The sequence below is a fragment of the Gadus macrocephalus genome, chromosome 1 (genome assembly GCF_031168955.1).
Source record: "Gadus macrocephalus chromosome 1, ASM3116895v1".
NCBI classification, from domain to species: domain Eukaryota; kingdom Metazoa; phylum Chordata; class Actinopteri; order Gadiformes; family Gadidae; genus Gadus; species Gadus macrocephalus.
The window spans coordinates 17,062,374-17,079,039 of record NC_082382.1 but is presented as its reverse complement, the minus strand read 5'-3'; the positions used below and the strand labels follow the sequence as shown (position 1 = coordinate 17,079,039).

At 43.7% G+C, this 16,666-nt stretch overlaps 2 protein-coding genes across 3 annotated transcripts; one reads left to right on the top strand and one right to left on the bottom strand.

Annotated features, from left to right (window-relative positions):
* Nucleotides 1-81: 81 nt before the first annotated feature.
* On the top strand, nucleotides 82-2,012 carry ngrn (neugrin, neurite outgrowth associated). Of its 2 annotated transcripts, none has more exons than XM_060050500.1 (4): nucleotides 82-257; nucleotides 347-593; nucleotides 696-806; nucleotides 940-2,012. In XM_060050500.1, the coding sequence occupies exons 2-4, from the start codon at nucleotides 370-372 to the stop codon at nucleotides 1,586-1,588; spliced, it is 984 nt and encodes a 327-aa protein (XP_059906483.1). In that variant the 5' UTR covers nucleotides 82-257; nucleotides 347-369; the 3' UTR covers nucleotides 1,589-2,012. The 2 variants fall into 2 exon arrangements, with proteins under 2 accessions (XP_059906483.1, XP_059906491.1); XM_060050508.1 differs by having other exon boundaries at nucleotides 94-257; nucleotides 442-593.
* Nucleotides 2,007-15,156, bottom strand: sort1b (sortilin 1b). Its single transcript, XM_060050270.1, has 20 exons — nucleotides 14,132-15,156; nucleotides 12,733-12,792; nucleotides 12,298-12,371; nucleotides 12,107-12,209; nucleotides 11,739-11,900; nucleotides 11,427-11,500; nucleotides 9,947-9,996; nucleotides 9,491-9,618; nucleotides 8,757-8,901; nucleotides 8,280-8,435; nucleotides 7,916-8,022; nucleotides 7,640-7,742; nucleotides 6,673-6,844; nucleotides 6,209-6,399; nucleotides 5,724-5,913; nucleotides 5,470-5,586; nucleotides 5,050-5,158; nucleotides 4,830-4,945; nucleotides 4,205-4,331; nucleotides 2,007-3,854 (listed from the first exon to the last, which is right to left on the bottom strand). The coding sequence occupies exons 1-20, from the start codon at nucleotides 14,396-14,398 to the stop codon at nucleotides 3,840-3,842; spliced, it is 2,466 nt and encodes an 821-aa protein (XP_059906253.1). The 5' UTR covers nucleotides 14,399-15,156; the 3' UTR covers nucleotides 2,007-3,839.
* Between the last annotated feature and the right edge of the window lie 1,510 nt (nucleotides 15,157-16,666).

The window sequence follows — 16,666 nt, the reverse complement described above, 5'->3', positions numbered from 1 at the left end:
AGCTACATTATGTATATTGTTCTGATTCCGCTTTCCAGTATGCAAATGAAGAAACGGCAAACCACATCCCCTCCTTCTCAGCAGATGGCAGTGTTTTTTATTCAATACCAAAGCATTACATTTGACCCTGATTGTTTGCGGAACTTTTGGTGTAAAGGAAAGATATCCACGACTTCTAATGATTAAACATGTTTTCAATGTTAAACATCCATGAGTAACATCATTGTCAACCAAACATAATCTGTCAGCGTGTCAAGGTTCGTATATTTTAAAGGTATTTGCATGGTAACTCTATTCGGCTTGTTTACCCTGTAGTCTAAACTTTAATTAAAACATTAACCATCAGAGACCTTCAGAGGTGTGTTGGTCATGCCCGCCGGAGTCGTCTCGCTGGTCTCCCGGCTATGCGCGCTGTCGCTGATGCCCACCGTCTCCTCGAAGAGCTGTCGGTTTGCCAGTAGAGATGTCAAAGCATGGACGAAACATAACTTTGCACAGAGAGTCCCTGGTAGAAGACAAGCCCAGGACCAAAATACGTTAAATGAGGATGGCACCATGGTGGATGTAGAGGACAATCTAGATGCGTTACACAGGTAAGCAGTAGAGCCAATCCCCCATGTTTCATACCCCAATATATAAACCCTGCTTATTGGCAGCAAATTCACAAGAGATGGTTTGTCACATGTTGTTTCCAGCGAGGAAAGGAAAAGGAAGATGGCTGTGAAGTTTTCCAAGATCAAGAGGCGGATGACTCCCTCAGGGGCCCCAGAACGCAGTCTGAGCTGGGACACCATCGAGCAGATCCGGTGAGAACAACCTCTGCCTTTTAATGAGTAAAGTAATGATTGTATCCAACACAGTTGGACTCCACCATGTGTATATTAGTATGATGAACTCCTCTGTGTCTAATAGTACCCTCTGTTCTCATTGGCTCGCTAGGTACTTGCGGCGGGAGCAGCCGGAGGAGTGGACAGTGGAGCGTCTGGCCGAGGGCTTCGGCGTTCCACCCGATGACATCCTCAGGGTCCTGAAGAGCAAGTTTAACCCAACCGCCCCACGAAAGGTCAAGCAAGACGCCTCGGTGCTGGCCAGGCTCGGCCAGCAGCCGGAGCGGCTACCGGCTGGTGGAGCGCCACAGAGTAGCCTGCTGCAGTTGCCTGCTCAGAATACACCCACCATGTTTGGGGCCGGGGACGGCGCCAGTGGTTCCGCCGGCACTCTAGTCCCCTCAGCCAATCGGATGCTGCTGACACCCAGAGTACAAGAAGGAAGAGGAGGGGGAGAACTCTGTGGAACCCCCCCAGGTAGTGGTCATGCTTCTCTGGCCACTCGGCCCAAACCACTGTCCCTCACGACAGTGGTGGAGAGCGGTAGACTCACTCCTGCCCCTTCAGTATCAGAGGAAGACCACCGTGGTGCTCCACCAGTGGAAGGGGGGGAAGACGACGGGGAGGAGGAGAGGTGGGATGGAGAAGTGTTGACTGAGAGTGACCTTGAGGGGCTGATGCTCACGACCAAGCCCTCCCCTGCGGTGAAAGTCGGTAAGGACTTCTTTGACAGAGAGGGTGCCTTTTTGTACAGAATTTAGGTGAATCAATTATTGAAGTTAATTGCTTTTCCTATGAAATTATGTTGGAAACTGATCGATTATTTCTGGTGCAATATCATAAATTAAGTTTATTGGGTTGTATCTTTAAAAGAAGGAATCAGTGTACACCATACCATGCATGGTTTAATTTGAATGTATGTAATAAGTGATTATAATGCATTGTATCTTCACAACTGTTGTAAAACTGACTGTGAACCAGCGCTAGGGATCTCACCATACAATTTAGCTGACTTGCAGATTGTGTCGTATGACAAACCGCAAACTGCAATGTGTCCCTTCCTTCTATTTGGCAGTTTCACAAATAAACATTTTGCGTATTTATTTAGGTTTTGTGCTTTTTTTCTGTTTTCTACAGGGGTATTAACTTAAACATTGACAGCAAATAAAATCCAAAAGATCAGAAGTACCATGGTCATTTATTGTTCATCCCAAAGCAAGTTGCATCAAATATACATTTAAGAAGAGAGAAACAAACAGGTACAAAGATGTATCGTTGTGCAGAGTATATTTACAGTAACCATCACAATGATGTATTATTTTATACAGTAGATGTCACTACAGCTTTATTCAGTTTACTTAAATACAAATACAGTATTGTATGTACCTTTATTCATTTTATTGCCAAAACATTACACATTTCCCTGCTTTTTAAAGTCGGCCCTTCAAACATTCAGACTATAAAACAATGTCAGTTTGGTACCGACACAATTATCGTCTCATGGTAACACATGTTCGGGTTGCTTCTTGATTAATCCTATAAAGACAAACATTCCTTCTTGTCAATAAACATGCAATGGACTTCAATGAGCGTCTATTTTGTTTAGATACGTTTTCTACCTAAATACGTCAACTACTATTTAAGTTTAGATGTAACTGGTTGTATTCATGAGCCAGTCTGATCCAGTTGATCTAGTCATATACTGCACCAAGCACTTGCTATGAAATATGTGGCACACAACTGCATTCTGAACCCGGTCGTCGTTCATAAATACAGGTCCACTTAGAATTTTTGATTAGTCCTATATTTTCACAGAATAAATTCAGCTCATGTGTTGTGTCAGCTTATACTAATGGTTATTCATATATTATTCATTATTTCATTAGTTCTATTTGTCTAAATCAATTGCTTCATTTACTTTCACAGTAACATGATGTAAAAATAGCGGAAGATATTAAATGTGCTTATTACTTATTCTAAGTTTCCGCCATACAATGTTTTATTGTAGTTTTTTTGTGTGTCATGTGTAGAACAGGATTTGGCTGATTTGCAAAGAACTGCTTAGGCGGTGATAAGATACATTTTTGTGTAACAAATTATGTTACATTACTAATATTTACAGTTACATTTGTACGACTATTTTAAGGAATATGGAACTACAAATGTGTTCAAAGGAGTTTGTGCTTTAGGCGGTATTACACTTACATACTAGTTTACACACTGATCCACACTGAATTCAAACATCAGTTAGATCAGTTATGAATAATGTCCGTGAATGTGGATGATATATATATTTAAACATGTTATTGCTATCCAACTAAAGGGACTTAGTTTTTGCCTGCAATGATCACTGTGAGGAAAACAAAAGCACAAGTAAAATCGAGGCTTTAGCGGCGGGAAGAAATGGTACCTAAGCCACAATAATAACCAGTAACCGTAAAAAGCATTTAGCAAAATGAATTTCAGGTGTTCCTGGAACGTGAAAAAGATGAAAAATAAGGTTTATATACAAGTGCATGAAGAGAAAAGGGATAGTTACACATCACACCACCTTCAACAGAAGTCAGTAGTATTAGAATCATTCTCCGGTGAAACAACAACGCCTGGTAGCTTTGCCGCTCGGAAAGTACAACGCTATTGCTCTGGCTCTTGTTCACAGCAGCCATTAATTCACTGTATTGTCCAGCCATTCTCAAGCAAAACAACAAAACAAAGCCTCGCCACTAATAAGCTTAATCAATTATCAAATCAGTAGGAATCAATAGCAACAGTGTGACACTTCCAACGCTACCCTCTCTTCTGCCAAATCGCCCTTCACCGAGGCACCAACCCCAGGGAACCCCGGTTCATTCTGTGTTTACCTCATGCTTCACAGCAAAGTAACACCAACTCTTTAGGCTTTCGGTAGAGGCCAAAAGGTCACATTAAAGATGAAAGGAAACCGTAGCTGGGCTGGAGAGATGAACAGGCCACTGCACACTCCCAAGTCTGCTGCTCTCCAGGCATGGTCTGCTACTCCAGCAGGTCCTAATCAACAGGGAAAGGGAGATTAGTTAGAATAAATAGTCTCTGCCTTTGTATTTGGTATAATATGTTCAAACTATTTCAACATGCCCGTTGCTTAAAATGATTTATGATATAACTGTAATCATGGTTGATCGATAGTGATCAGTAATGTTATTGAAAAATCTCATGAAATAACTCACATATTCTACAAATAAAAAATGCTTCTTAAAATTCATAATACATAAGAAGTACGCCATAGGCTAAACCACCATTGTGCTACCTCGTTCGGCAATAGACAGTGACATAACTGACATTTATTTAAATGACAATGTTTGGAGATCTTTGAGATTGCCACTTTGAAGGAGACGAACCTCATCAGAGTCGTTGTGGAACTCGATCTTGCCGTTGGGGGTGTGGTCAGTCTCCAGCGGCTCATCCCCGTTGAGGCCGTTGGCCTCCGCATGCTGCTGAAGCACAGAGTAGCGGTGGACCAGGAACCTGCACAACACAACACATTGGTCAGATCACAGGGCACTCACACGATAGTGTGAGGTACATTGAATCATAGAAGGATTGCGATCACATTAGTCTCATAAATCAGACTTTAGATAATTATGTAAAGTCTGATGGCAGGTGAGCTCAGATCTTGGTTACACTTTCTCTTGCTTCATATTTGTTTCAACTAATAATGTTGCTTTCGGCGGGGATCTGGAAGCGTGTAATGGCAAACACAAACTCTGCCAGCAGTAGCAAACTGCAAAAAACTTTGTATAGGTTTCAAATCAGCACCGTGTGGGCTGGCTAATGTGGAAATATCCTTATGGTGTAGCATTCATGATCGTTTAGGTCGGTAACAATCAGTTTGTGAATTTATGTTTGCGTTGGAAGTATTCTACAACACCAGAATTCCCTCTAGGCCCCAATTGCTGTATAAGCCCGGTCCCTGCTATGGGAGCATCAGTAGTGGTATTAAGAGATCAAGAGAGCAACACTGACCTTCCACCACAGACATACTTCTTGATGAAGAGCGCACCGGCCGCGATGCTCAGCAACATGACGATGGTCACCGTGACGATGATGGCCGCCGAACTGGAGGACTTGAGCACATCTGACTGAAGAGACGAGAGACATTGTAAACAGGAGATGAGTGCTAAGGGCTCAGGCAGGAATTAATCAAATTAAATATGTTACAGAAGGGCCGGAGGAGAAGGTGTACCTGTAGTTCAGGCCCGACCATGTCACTGACACACCGCGTGCGCAGGTCTATCTCCTCGCGAGCGGGGGTTTCCCCCCCCTCACATTTATCCCCAGGGATCCTTCTATAGCTGTGGACATAGGAGGGCAAGGGGACATTTAGATAGTACAAGGATTGATTCAGGGGCGAACAAGGGTTCTTTGTTCATTGCCCGTGTTTTGGTCCGCTCCTCCTTTGTTTGCTGGATTATCAACCACCATCAACGAAACCCAAAGCCCGCGGCTCACTGAAGCCTCTGCGCTCTCGCTGATCGTCCGCTCATGTGTTCAAGCACAAAGAGTCGTCAAATCTCCCTTTGTGTCCACACAGGGATACCAGCGGGACACTTGGGTGGCTCAATGTAAATTTAATGTAAATGAAGCATAGCAAGCCTCCTCTTACCCGCTGGTCATCAGCTTCTCCTCCTTGCCGTGCAGACAGAACTCCAGGTCCTGACCTTTGAGGTCGGGCTGCTCAAGACACTCAGAGCTATTCTCCTTCCGGAAGTAACCAAAGTCGCTGAGGAGAGATGGCAATATTAAGGATTAGGATTCGAAGTTCAAAGTCCTCTGAAACAAGTCCAAATATTTAACACACACACACACACACACACACACACACACACACACACACACACGATAATATGTAAATCGTACCAGAGGAAGTCATCCAGGGTGCACAAGCAAGGCGTTGGCTCGGGGTTGACCTTGAATTGACGTCCGTTCAAGCACACAGAGTCCTTTCTTAAACGCAGGAACTTCTCCTTGTAGCCCAGCATGCAGCCGTCGTCACGATCGCTGATGTCATCCGAGTGCGCCAACCACGGCACGTAGTCGTTATCGCCACCTGAACATTATAGAGCTAACTCGTATCATTGCATTTCAGGTTATGATTTACTTATCATAACCCTAAATAATACTTGGGTAGTAGTCAATAAAGTAGTCATTTATTATAAGCAATAAAATATTAGATTTTATATAGATTTTTGCATTTGGTCATTTTGACTGACTGTGTGTGTGTGTGTGTGTGTGTGTGTGTGTGTGTGTGTGTGTGTGTGTGTGTGTGTGTGTGTGTGTGTGTGTGTGTGTGTGTGTGTGTGTGTGTGTGTGTGTGTGTGTGTTTGAATGATTCTGTGGCTCACAATCTCTGGTGAGCAGCTCTCTGAAGTCGATGGTGAAGGAGACCCAGTACTGGCTGAAGAGCGAGTCACTGTAGCCCCACAGGCTGACGTTCATGGAGCGGGCCCCGGGCTCCGACGCCAGGCCGGTGAACATGATTGGCTCGTTGGTGAAGTTGTACACGCCCCAGCACTGACCTTCGTCCGTAGAAAACCTGTCAAGGAGAGGAAGCACAAACAAACGCTGATCAATATTATCCTTTTTCGCATCTTTCTTGCAAACCAGCCTTTAAAACCCCCAAAAACATCAAACCATTTCATCTTGTTCGATCACACAGCCAGTCCTGATTACAGCACATGATCAGTAACTCGGCACCTCCCCCCAGCCCCTGCCGCCTCCCCCGCCTGTCGACGGTAGAGACCGGTTTGGCCGTGTTCTAACTCCATCGAGCTCAAACAACACCCCTCCCTCTCCGATCGGGACGTACTTGATCTGGTTGACGGGCTTGGTGGGGCTGTGTTCCACGGCCACAATCAGGCCGCCAGAGTCCAGGATGGAGTAGTGGTGGGGCCCATTGAGGGCCTTGAACCAACTGTAGCCCCCGTCATCGGAAATGTACACGTCAGGGTTCATCACGGAGATGGAGTCACCAACGCTGCCTGTTGGGGGGAAGAGAACATGTTACTGAGGATATATTAATGCTAAAAAAAATAACATATTGGTCAAAAATGCCTGAACTATTAAACATAGAATGATAAAGTAAATCCTACTTTCACTTTGTTATTCTCAGATGTCTGACGATGTTATCTTGTTTGGGCAGGCAGGTTTAATGTTTCAACCAAAAATACCCTAACTTGTTTAGGATATAATGAAGCCTGCAGCCTCACACGCAGCAAGCTGGAGTGTTGCGTCTCTTGCAGGACCCAGTCAAACCCTGAAGGATCTAATGACATTTCTCGGTATTTCTCTGAATTTCTCAAAATACTGCATTTGCACTGACAAAATTATACTGCAGTCCATCTATCCCTTGTTCAAACTGAAGTTCATTATTATGCACACATGAAGTGACCAAGCACTCATACTACTGTAGTTTGTTTTTGAGTTGACATTGGGTTGCAGGGGCTTGATTGTTAAGTTACTTAGAGCCTGGTTCAAAACAATTAATAAAACCAAGCCTTTCATTTCTTCACAACAGAAAAACTGTTGCAGAAATGAAAGGTCTTTTGGTCTTTGCAGTAAAACAGCTTTGTTGCTGTTTTATCTAACACAGTCTCAGTAGATGTGTGTGTGGTGGGGTGAGTGTGTGTGGTGGGGTGAGTGTGTGTGGTGGGGTGAGTGTGTGTGGTGGGGTGAGTGTGTGTGGTGGGGTGAGTGAGTGAATTGAGGGAGTGAGGGTTAGTGTGTGTCCGTTGGTGCATGCTTGTGTGTGTGTGTGTGTGTGTGTGAGTGGTTACCGTGCGCTATGATGAGACCCACAGCATTGGGCTCAGACAGAGGCAGCATGGGGACGCCGAGTTGCTTGGAGGTACTGTAGGCTGCGTGGATGTGTAGGCTACACTGTGGACACACAAACAGCACGGCTGTTTAATCTCTTGGCTTCCTCCTTAAAACACATACCTTGTTCCCCATTAAAGAGTACAACACCTTTCATTGAGAACTTGACTGCAGAAATTGTACTCTTGTCATCTTTAGACGTCTACCATTGAACCCTAGAATTCTCGCTGAGTCACCTTTTCTGGGTCCTTGGCCGTAGCATCACACCTGCTGTTGGTTGGTTTCATTAGGGGCACCCACTCACCCCCCCGGTCAAAGGACACCACAGACTGCACTGAGCTATCTGGGGAAAACAACACAATGGTTCCTATTACAGCCTAGCATGGTATAGCATTGCATTGCACAGCACAGAGGATTTCAATCCTTTGGTAGGAGGCATCCACCATAACTAGACAAGCTAATAAAATATTGAAATGGGGCCGGTGGGAAACAGAGATGCTCTTAATGTGTGTGTTTCTCAAAAGGTCAAGTATAAGTATGTGGCCAGGCTCTCTTTCTGTGTGCCTGTGTGTCTGTGCCTGTGTGCGTGTGTGTGCTCACCTTCAGCCAGGGTGCTGGTGATGAAGACCCCCCGGAGGGAGGTGACGTTGGTGAAGTCGGTGTCGCCCCCTATGGTGGTGTAGAGGTGGCGCTCCAGGGACTTGGAATACACGATTCCCCGGTCGTCTGACACGTAGATGGTGCCACATCCTGAATCTGCCCAACAAAAAAACTGAATTGGACGAAATGACATCTTGCCACCTTGACATTGACTATTGGTGCAGGATAGTAGGTTCAAATATGTTTGATTTGAAAGTGATATGAAAGGGGTTTGAACATTTATTCTAAACAGGTCATGTGTGTTTAGTGATTCAGGTACATTGTACATCAGGTAAATCAGTTGCGTCGGCCTAGGGTTAGGTTTAGGCTTAGGCTAACCTTCCCACAAAGGGAGAGGACATGGCTTTTACAGCTTGTTCGCACCGATCACCAACCATGACAATCGCGTAGTGACCAAGAAAACTCAGAGTAACTGACCCCCTGGTTCGTCAACGTGCATGAACACCATGTCATCGTTGGCAGCCAAGATGGAGTAGAACTCTTCGTGGCCCACAGGGGGCAGCTGGGCCATGTTCCACAGCTCTCCCTGGTCCACCGAAACGTGAATCATCCTCAAGGTGCCCTGAACACACATACGCCCAATAGAGTTAGACAGGAACTACTGTTTAAGTTAAAACTTAAACTACTGTTTAAGTTTTACGCTCTTGCAATCTCCAAATGTTAGTTCTGCACTAGAGAACACCAGACGTTATGAAACAAGTATTTTTAGATAATTCCCCGTACATGGTACGTGGTTTGTTTCACTTTCACACAGGATACAGGTCGACGCCTAAAACTGGGTCAGATATGTCTTTAAAAACTTTTGTAAACCATCGATCCAAAGTGTTTTTTGTTTACGGGAAAGGAGGTAGAGAGGAGGCAGTGGCAGAACGAAAGCCCATGCAGATATATGCAAACTCAGGCAAACAAGTGACGCAGCAATGCAGCCTGTAAAACCACGTCACCTGGTTTTCAACCCGGGTTGACACACTTCACACGACATATCACATTTGTCCATAGCTTAACCTCAAACAGCCATTTTATATAGAACAGTCCCATTAACCCACTACCAAATGGAAGGAAATCTATCTGTAGGATTGTGCTACTGCTACGACAAGCAGAAAAGCACGTCTCTTAACATCTTGTAGTCGATAGTTGGATCTCATTCTGACCTTGCCAGTCATTACAGACGCAAATAGAAAGCGTCCACCGAGTCCAAAGGAGAAAATGTTGTTTGCCACGGTCTTGATGGTCTTTCCATAGTCGGTCGTCCTCTTCAGATCCAACATCCCTCGGTCCACTGAAATAATTAAGATAAATTAAATACAAGACACGTGTACATACGATAACCATCATGTGTATACAAACTGAAGATAAATAATGTTGCAAAAATAGAACTACAACTCAGTTCCTACATTTTGCATTCAGTCATGCTTTCGAAGCGACATGCAAACAACAAAACAGCTGCGAGATGAGAGAATCTCAGAAGACATACTTCCTGTGTAGACGTATTGTTTCCTCATGTGGCACTCATATGGCAGGTGTGTTTTCTAAACCCTTGATAACCATTGGATGTAAAATAAACAAACGTTGGAAGTTGGAAGGCATGAAGTGAACATCTGACTTACTGCAAGACCCGTTGGGGTGGCTGGTGAAGAAGATGGTGTTTTCCGGCCCCCTGAAATCAGTGAGATATAAGGCTGTTTAAAGGCCTTAACTAAAAAAAACAACGGTCACAACGGCCAAACACTCAAATAGGCTTTCATTTATGACCATTGTCCTTTCAGTGAATATATTTATCTAGAACAATGATTAATTGGGCAGTAAGGATGAAATTCACCCGCTTGACTATTTCATTATTTTGCTTCCACAATGAAGTAAGCATCTCTGTCAACATGAGGAAACATTTAAATCTCAGTAAAATAATAAGTAGATTTGAATTTATATTTTTCTCTTTTGCAAGTGAGCATTGCCAAAGGTGCAGCCTAACCTATTTTACATATATGCATGTGTCATGGGGTTTTGTAACACTGTGGCATGTAAACAGGGAAGGCATAATAAGCAATCCTTGCTCTACTGGCACACTCTTCCAACTGGGAGGTAAGGTTCAGGCTTTGATTACAAGTCATTGAACAAAAGGCCTTACCCTTTCCTGCTTTGCACTGATGTGTATCTTAATTCACCGCAATTCCCTTAGGCTAAAATGGTTGGATGACTTAACAGTTGAAAGAACAATTGGTAAGGCTAACAGGCTATAAGGATAGCTAGCGCTCTGATTTGATGTGTCACATGCCAGGGTTTATCATAAAGCCACTTTGCGTACTCCGTCACGTTGCCTGTATTGTTATGTTTCACATCATTAGAAACCTCCTTTGGTTGAACTCGACCTACTTTCCCCTCGACTGGTCGTATCGGGGATACTCAAGCCTTGTGGGAACGATATAAAGGTCTGCGAGAACCGAGAGCGGGCAGCCTCCTTGGTGCTGCAGCCGTGAATACAAGCGCTTACAGCTGTCATAGTCAGTCAGCGGTGCACAGCAGGAAACACTGAGACAAACAAACCAGGTTACTTGCTGTGTTGTCATCCATGCCCTCCACAGACCGCATCGTCATGGTTTTCACTGACGTTTAATTATGCTGCCTTGGCTTATATTGAAATAGAAACTTGGTTGTGGAAATGTGAAATGCAGGAGAAAGATACATTAAAACCTTGACGCTTGTCAGCGAGCGTTCCAGGGGAGCTACAACATCCTGGCCTCAAGTAGCGCAACATAGGCTGCTACTTTACTTAGATGCACGTTATCCGAACTCATGTCATGTTACAGAAGGCCTTCTATTCATGGGCTCCATCTGGTGTGTATCAAAGAGGAACTATGTCAAGAAATATCTACGAAAGCGATCGCTACAATACTAAAACATATCTGTGTCTCATTGCTCACATACCTGGACTGGGACCATTCCAGATAAACTATTTAAAGGTTTGGTTTCGCCCACTCCACCTCAAATTCAGTATTGCTCTGAGCTTTGTTTGGTGTCAAGGCACCATTGGTCCCAATTATTTGGTACAGCAAGAAGGAAAGACAAAAGGGCTTTTTCAGCGACTCTTACCATTTCACCATGCACACCATGTCATGGATCTTCACCCAGTTCACGCCAAAGTCTTTGGACAACCACAACTGATTCTGAGAATACAAATTCACAGCCTTTTACTGGGGCAACTTGTGGAACTGTAGATGCAATCCTGGATGACATAGACCTTGTTACAGTACAACAAGTCAGCAATTATTCAATTCCAATAATGAAAGGCAGTTACAAGGAAGTAAAGGCCTTCCCGTAATCAGCTCTCCTTATATGGCCATGACAGAAACCATAAATGGTGGTCAAGCACCGAGACACACTAAGACAAACAAATCCACCTACATGGTTGCTGGTAACCAGCAGTACGTTGGCATCGCGAGGGTTGTAGGTTATCTGCATCACGGGGATGAAGGGGAGGTCATGCTGGGTGAAACTGTTCCCGAAGTCGTCAGAGGCAAAGATACGATATCCCTGTTCTCCGGACACATCTCCAGTCATGATGACCTTTGAGACACAGAAATAATGATAAGTATGCAAATATTATAAGACAAATGGGACAGATAATTGTTTGTTAATAGGCAGATTATCTATTACAATGTTATTGAATGTGGCAAAACACCATTATAACCCTGATATACAATCGGATATTCAGTATCATCGGATTCCGCATCCGCAGAGTCAATCTCATCCTGCATGTTTCCAAGACTCACTTTCCCCGAGTTCTCAGGGCCAATGGCAATTCCAAACTCTGTTCGGATGAACGTGTTGTTAATTAGTTCTGTCACATCCAGGAAAGTTTTCCCGTAGTCATTACTGGAAAACACAATGAAGAGTGAGACTTTACTGTAAGATACCAAAATGAAAATATTTTTATTTATTAACGAAAGACATGGGTACTTACCTCCGATAGAGTTTTGACTGCCCAAATTTGATCATGAGAAACGGTAATTGAAAGGTGGTCAGCGCTAGAATGACCTGCCAAGAAAGCATAGTATCACATTTATTTCAAGACACTGGCTCATTGTTATTGTCAGTTGGTGCCATTACAACACAGATCACAAGTATATTCCACTGGACTCGTTCTGCCAGTCTTAGGTAAACACAGACACTATTAAACCAGGGGCAGTTATTGCCCTGTTATTAAGCGTTGTATTGCTTCATTCTTGAGTTATATCGGTTATTTCTAATGATTATTTTTCTTATGGTTATTATGAAATGCATAATACACTTGTCCCATTGGAACTATCCAGGTGGGGGAGGGGGGGTATCGGGGGGTTTGGCTGGGGGCCTATTAAGTAGAGGGTGGGATAATGAAACCAGTGTACAAAACACTTACCCCTGTGCCATCTCCAACCCAGGCCAGTGAAACAGATCCGCTCAGGTCGTTGAAGATGTGCTGATTAAGAAAAGAAAGAAAACACAACATTCAAATTAGTCAAATGAACAAAGAACATTAGCATGGAAGCACTAACACAGCTCTGAATTTGTTTTGGAACCCATAAGATCATCACATACAATAAATCCGTATACATATAGGCTACAAGCTTAGGGTAGAATCAAAAACTTAATGGTAAGTCATCCAAAGTTTTATATTTTTCTTTGTAACCTAGTAACGCAGGTCAATATTTTGTTTTTGGATATTATATTTTAACCATTTACTCATTCCTTTAGCCATGCTGGGGTTGAGTGATGGGGCCCTTAGTAACAGCCCCCACAGAGAGCCACACCAAGTAGAGGCAATAGGGCAGTACGGCCCGCACACAACTATTCAGAGATCACCATGGGCCTGGAAGTCACCAATAGATAACTAGATAGGCCAATGGCTGCCTGTACAACACACCCTTAATCTTCCTTAGGGAATCCTTAATCTTATCCAATGGTTCTCCACTTTCACTATGTCACTGTGCATCCGTAAAGCCTTAAGTTTCCGCTGTGGCCTTAGGAAACTGCTCTCTGGGGGGGTTCCCAGCAGGGGGAGGTAAGGGGTGGGTGGGGGGCAGCCTCAGAGAGGAGCAGAAAGTTGAGAGGACTTCTGACCTTCAGGGGGACAAAGGTCAAGGTGGATCTAACCATCTTGGGCATCAAGGCCCAGCGGCAGCCACACCCTGAGACCCTGACCAGGGTTAGTTCCTCCCCAGGCACAGTGAAGTCTGCCTGGTGGGGTAGAGTATGAAGGCCGGGCTACCGTGTCCGGCTGGTGGAACTGTTTGACTGTTGTTATTTTTCTTCTGCCGTGTATTCCCAAAGGTGGCGGAACACGTTGATCCAGTTTGGCGTTCTTCTCTTTTGTGGGTCATGTGTACACGGTTGAACCCACAGAGATGACACACAGCCCTGAAGTGGCCAGACATTTTCCCTTTGAAGCTTTCGTGCAAAGGCACAGCTTGCAATTACAACGTAACTTCCACACTGCCTGTCACAAGGTTTCAACTAAACTCTGTGTTTAAGGTTTATAAATATGATTATGTCATAACTTTGCTGCACTCACCATTAGATAATAACATTAGGACGAGAATAACTTGGCTACTATTACTAATTTAAAAAGATACAGGAAAAAGGTATAATTTTCGTTGAAGGAACTTAAATTATAGCATAATTTATAGTTTTAATGAGAACTACACGAAGCTAGGGTCTCTTCTGTATTGCTGTCTTCTGCTACTCAGCACCTGCGTAACACACTGCCGCTAAAATGATCCCACAGGTGAGGAATTACTAGACCAGCGACGATAACTTACACTGTGGGTGTTGGCAGCCAACTTGGTTTCATATCCTTGTAGCGCTTCACAGGTGTCTCCTTGGTCGGCGCTCCGTCTGTTTATCGTGTGCTGGTTGGTCGGTGCAAGCCATGCAGGAAGAGACCTTTTTGAAACCCGGAATCCTTTATCCATGTCAGAGTTTCTCACAAAAACATGATGCCGTAAGTTTCGGCGCTCTAGGTGAACATCTAGAGCCACTGCGAAAGTGAAAAATAAAAACAACACGCAGTAGCCCGAAAGTCCCATTGTTCAATGTGTGCCAATGGCAAGATTTCACACACAAAATACGACAGTGCGCTTTATCCTAATGTTGCGCAGAAATTGATGGTCGCTGCTGCTTCGCTACTGCTGACAACACACACACGCGCACACACACACGCGCTAACACACGCGCGCACACGCACACATACGCACAACCACAAAGGTAAACACAAACACACACTATCAAACACACTCTCTAACACACACACTCACACAAACACACACACACACACACACACACACACAGTAGTCCTGACAGCGGAGCTATCGCGGGCTTTGTGTGCACGGGTCACACAGACGACTCAAAGCTGGCAGGTGAAACCTCTCCTTTCGGATGTGAAGCAGATGAAACGCCGCATTAGTCCGAGCAGACGGATGCCCAAAAAACGCACAAAAGAAATGTGTATGCGATGTTCAGGCCGGTTATTCGCGTTGAGTTACTCCTTTGCCAAAGTGATGGACTATACGGTTCCCTCAAATTGCGTCCATGGGACATGCATCTTGGCAGGATAACGACGCTCGGATTTGTCAGGATTTCACGTGACCCACGTATGGACTCTTCCGATTGGCTGGAGTCGGAGCGAACGATTTGACCAGCTGCTGTCAAAGGGTTGTCAAGATTGGTTGAGTCGAAGACCGGTGCAGTAAATATTTAGTTAATGGTGTAATTCGCATTTCTTTATGCGTCTAATCAATTAATTATGCGTCTTATATTTGTCATTCATTCATTTGTAAGAATGTATGTATTAAAAAAGTGCAATAAAGATATATTTGGACTTCTGTTACACGAATAATCTATGAATAAAATAATTACTTATTTACGTTGTCTGACTATATGGTTGTCGAAACTACTTCAACGTGAAGTGGCAGTCTATGATTGATTTAGTCTATTGTACAAATTGTTAACGTAAAGACCAAAACATGATATTGTCATTCATGCTGTGGTCAAATCTCTATCTCCAAATATAAAAGAATATAGTGAGGGATATTCCTATCTTTACACTTAACCGAGCAGTCGGTATTTCCACCAAATAGAAAATTAAAATTTGTAGCATTAATTTGGGGGGTTGCGCTACAGCCTCATACCCTGATTCAATTTGCGCATGTGATTGAGTGCGCTGCGCATCTCGGAGCCAGAACCCATGACTGCTAATCGTGTGACGAAGGAAAACAGGAAAACTTAGTTTCAGAAAGTATCAGATTATATGGTTTGGTGGTGTTTTGAGGGCATACTTATGCATAATATGTTTTCTCACTAGACTAACTATTATGGGGAATGGGGGGAGAAGACAAGCCACATATTAACACCATGCCGTTGAGGTTGATTAAAACTTTCCTTGTCACTGGCCAGGACAGGAGATGTATCACATTGTCATTAGGTCATGTTTTTGGAACTGCTGGTCTGACTGGTTTGGTCGCCTACAGCACAAGAGACCACACCATGTCATCGAGACAAACAAAGAAGAGATTTGTGGAACAGGTTTGAAAGGATTCGTGTTGTGTAAATCAACGGTCAGCCTAATGGTTCTTCTACTGCCAGTATGCGGGAGGCATCACAATCACGTATTTCCCTTTCAGTGTTCCTCAAGTTACTCTTTTCAAGTTCGGCCTACACTGTCCATATTGCATCAATTGTTAAATATGTTTTATCTTATCTTGTGTTATTCTTATACTTATCTTAACATTTATACAGCCGATTGTTGTTTGGCATTATTGGGATCATAACTCAGTCTGTACAGAGCCGTGGAATCACCTCCCTAGTGGCAGCCCATCAACTATTAAGAAGCGAACAAAGAAGCTCTTATCCCTTGTTAAATACTGCCTCTAAGATGAGGAGAAGGAAGTTGTCTGAGCAATTATTCAATCGACATTGCTTAAAAAATGTACGCAATCCCTGATCGGCAAACAGCGACCTCCTGTGTTGGTTACAGTTATTGCGCCAAACAGTTTTTCCGGTAGTACCGGTAGTTCAATTTATATGATGTGATTATATACATTATTTAATAGCTCATGTCTTATAACCTTAATTTAGAAGGAAAGAGAGGTTACATCCAAATACCAAATATGCCAAAAAAATAAACAACTCCCAAACTGAGTAAAAAATAACCAACCTGACGAAGGGACGAAGGCCTATATGTTAAATATAAAACAAATACGAGTTGGTGAAAGGATGTGCATTCACGAGTCCATGCATTTCGTGCAGTCATAACAAACCCAAAGAGCAGTCCTACAAAAACTTTTCTTGCCCCATGT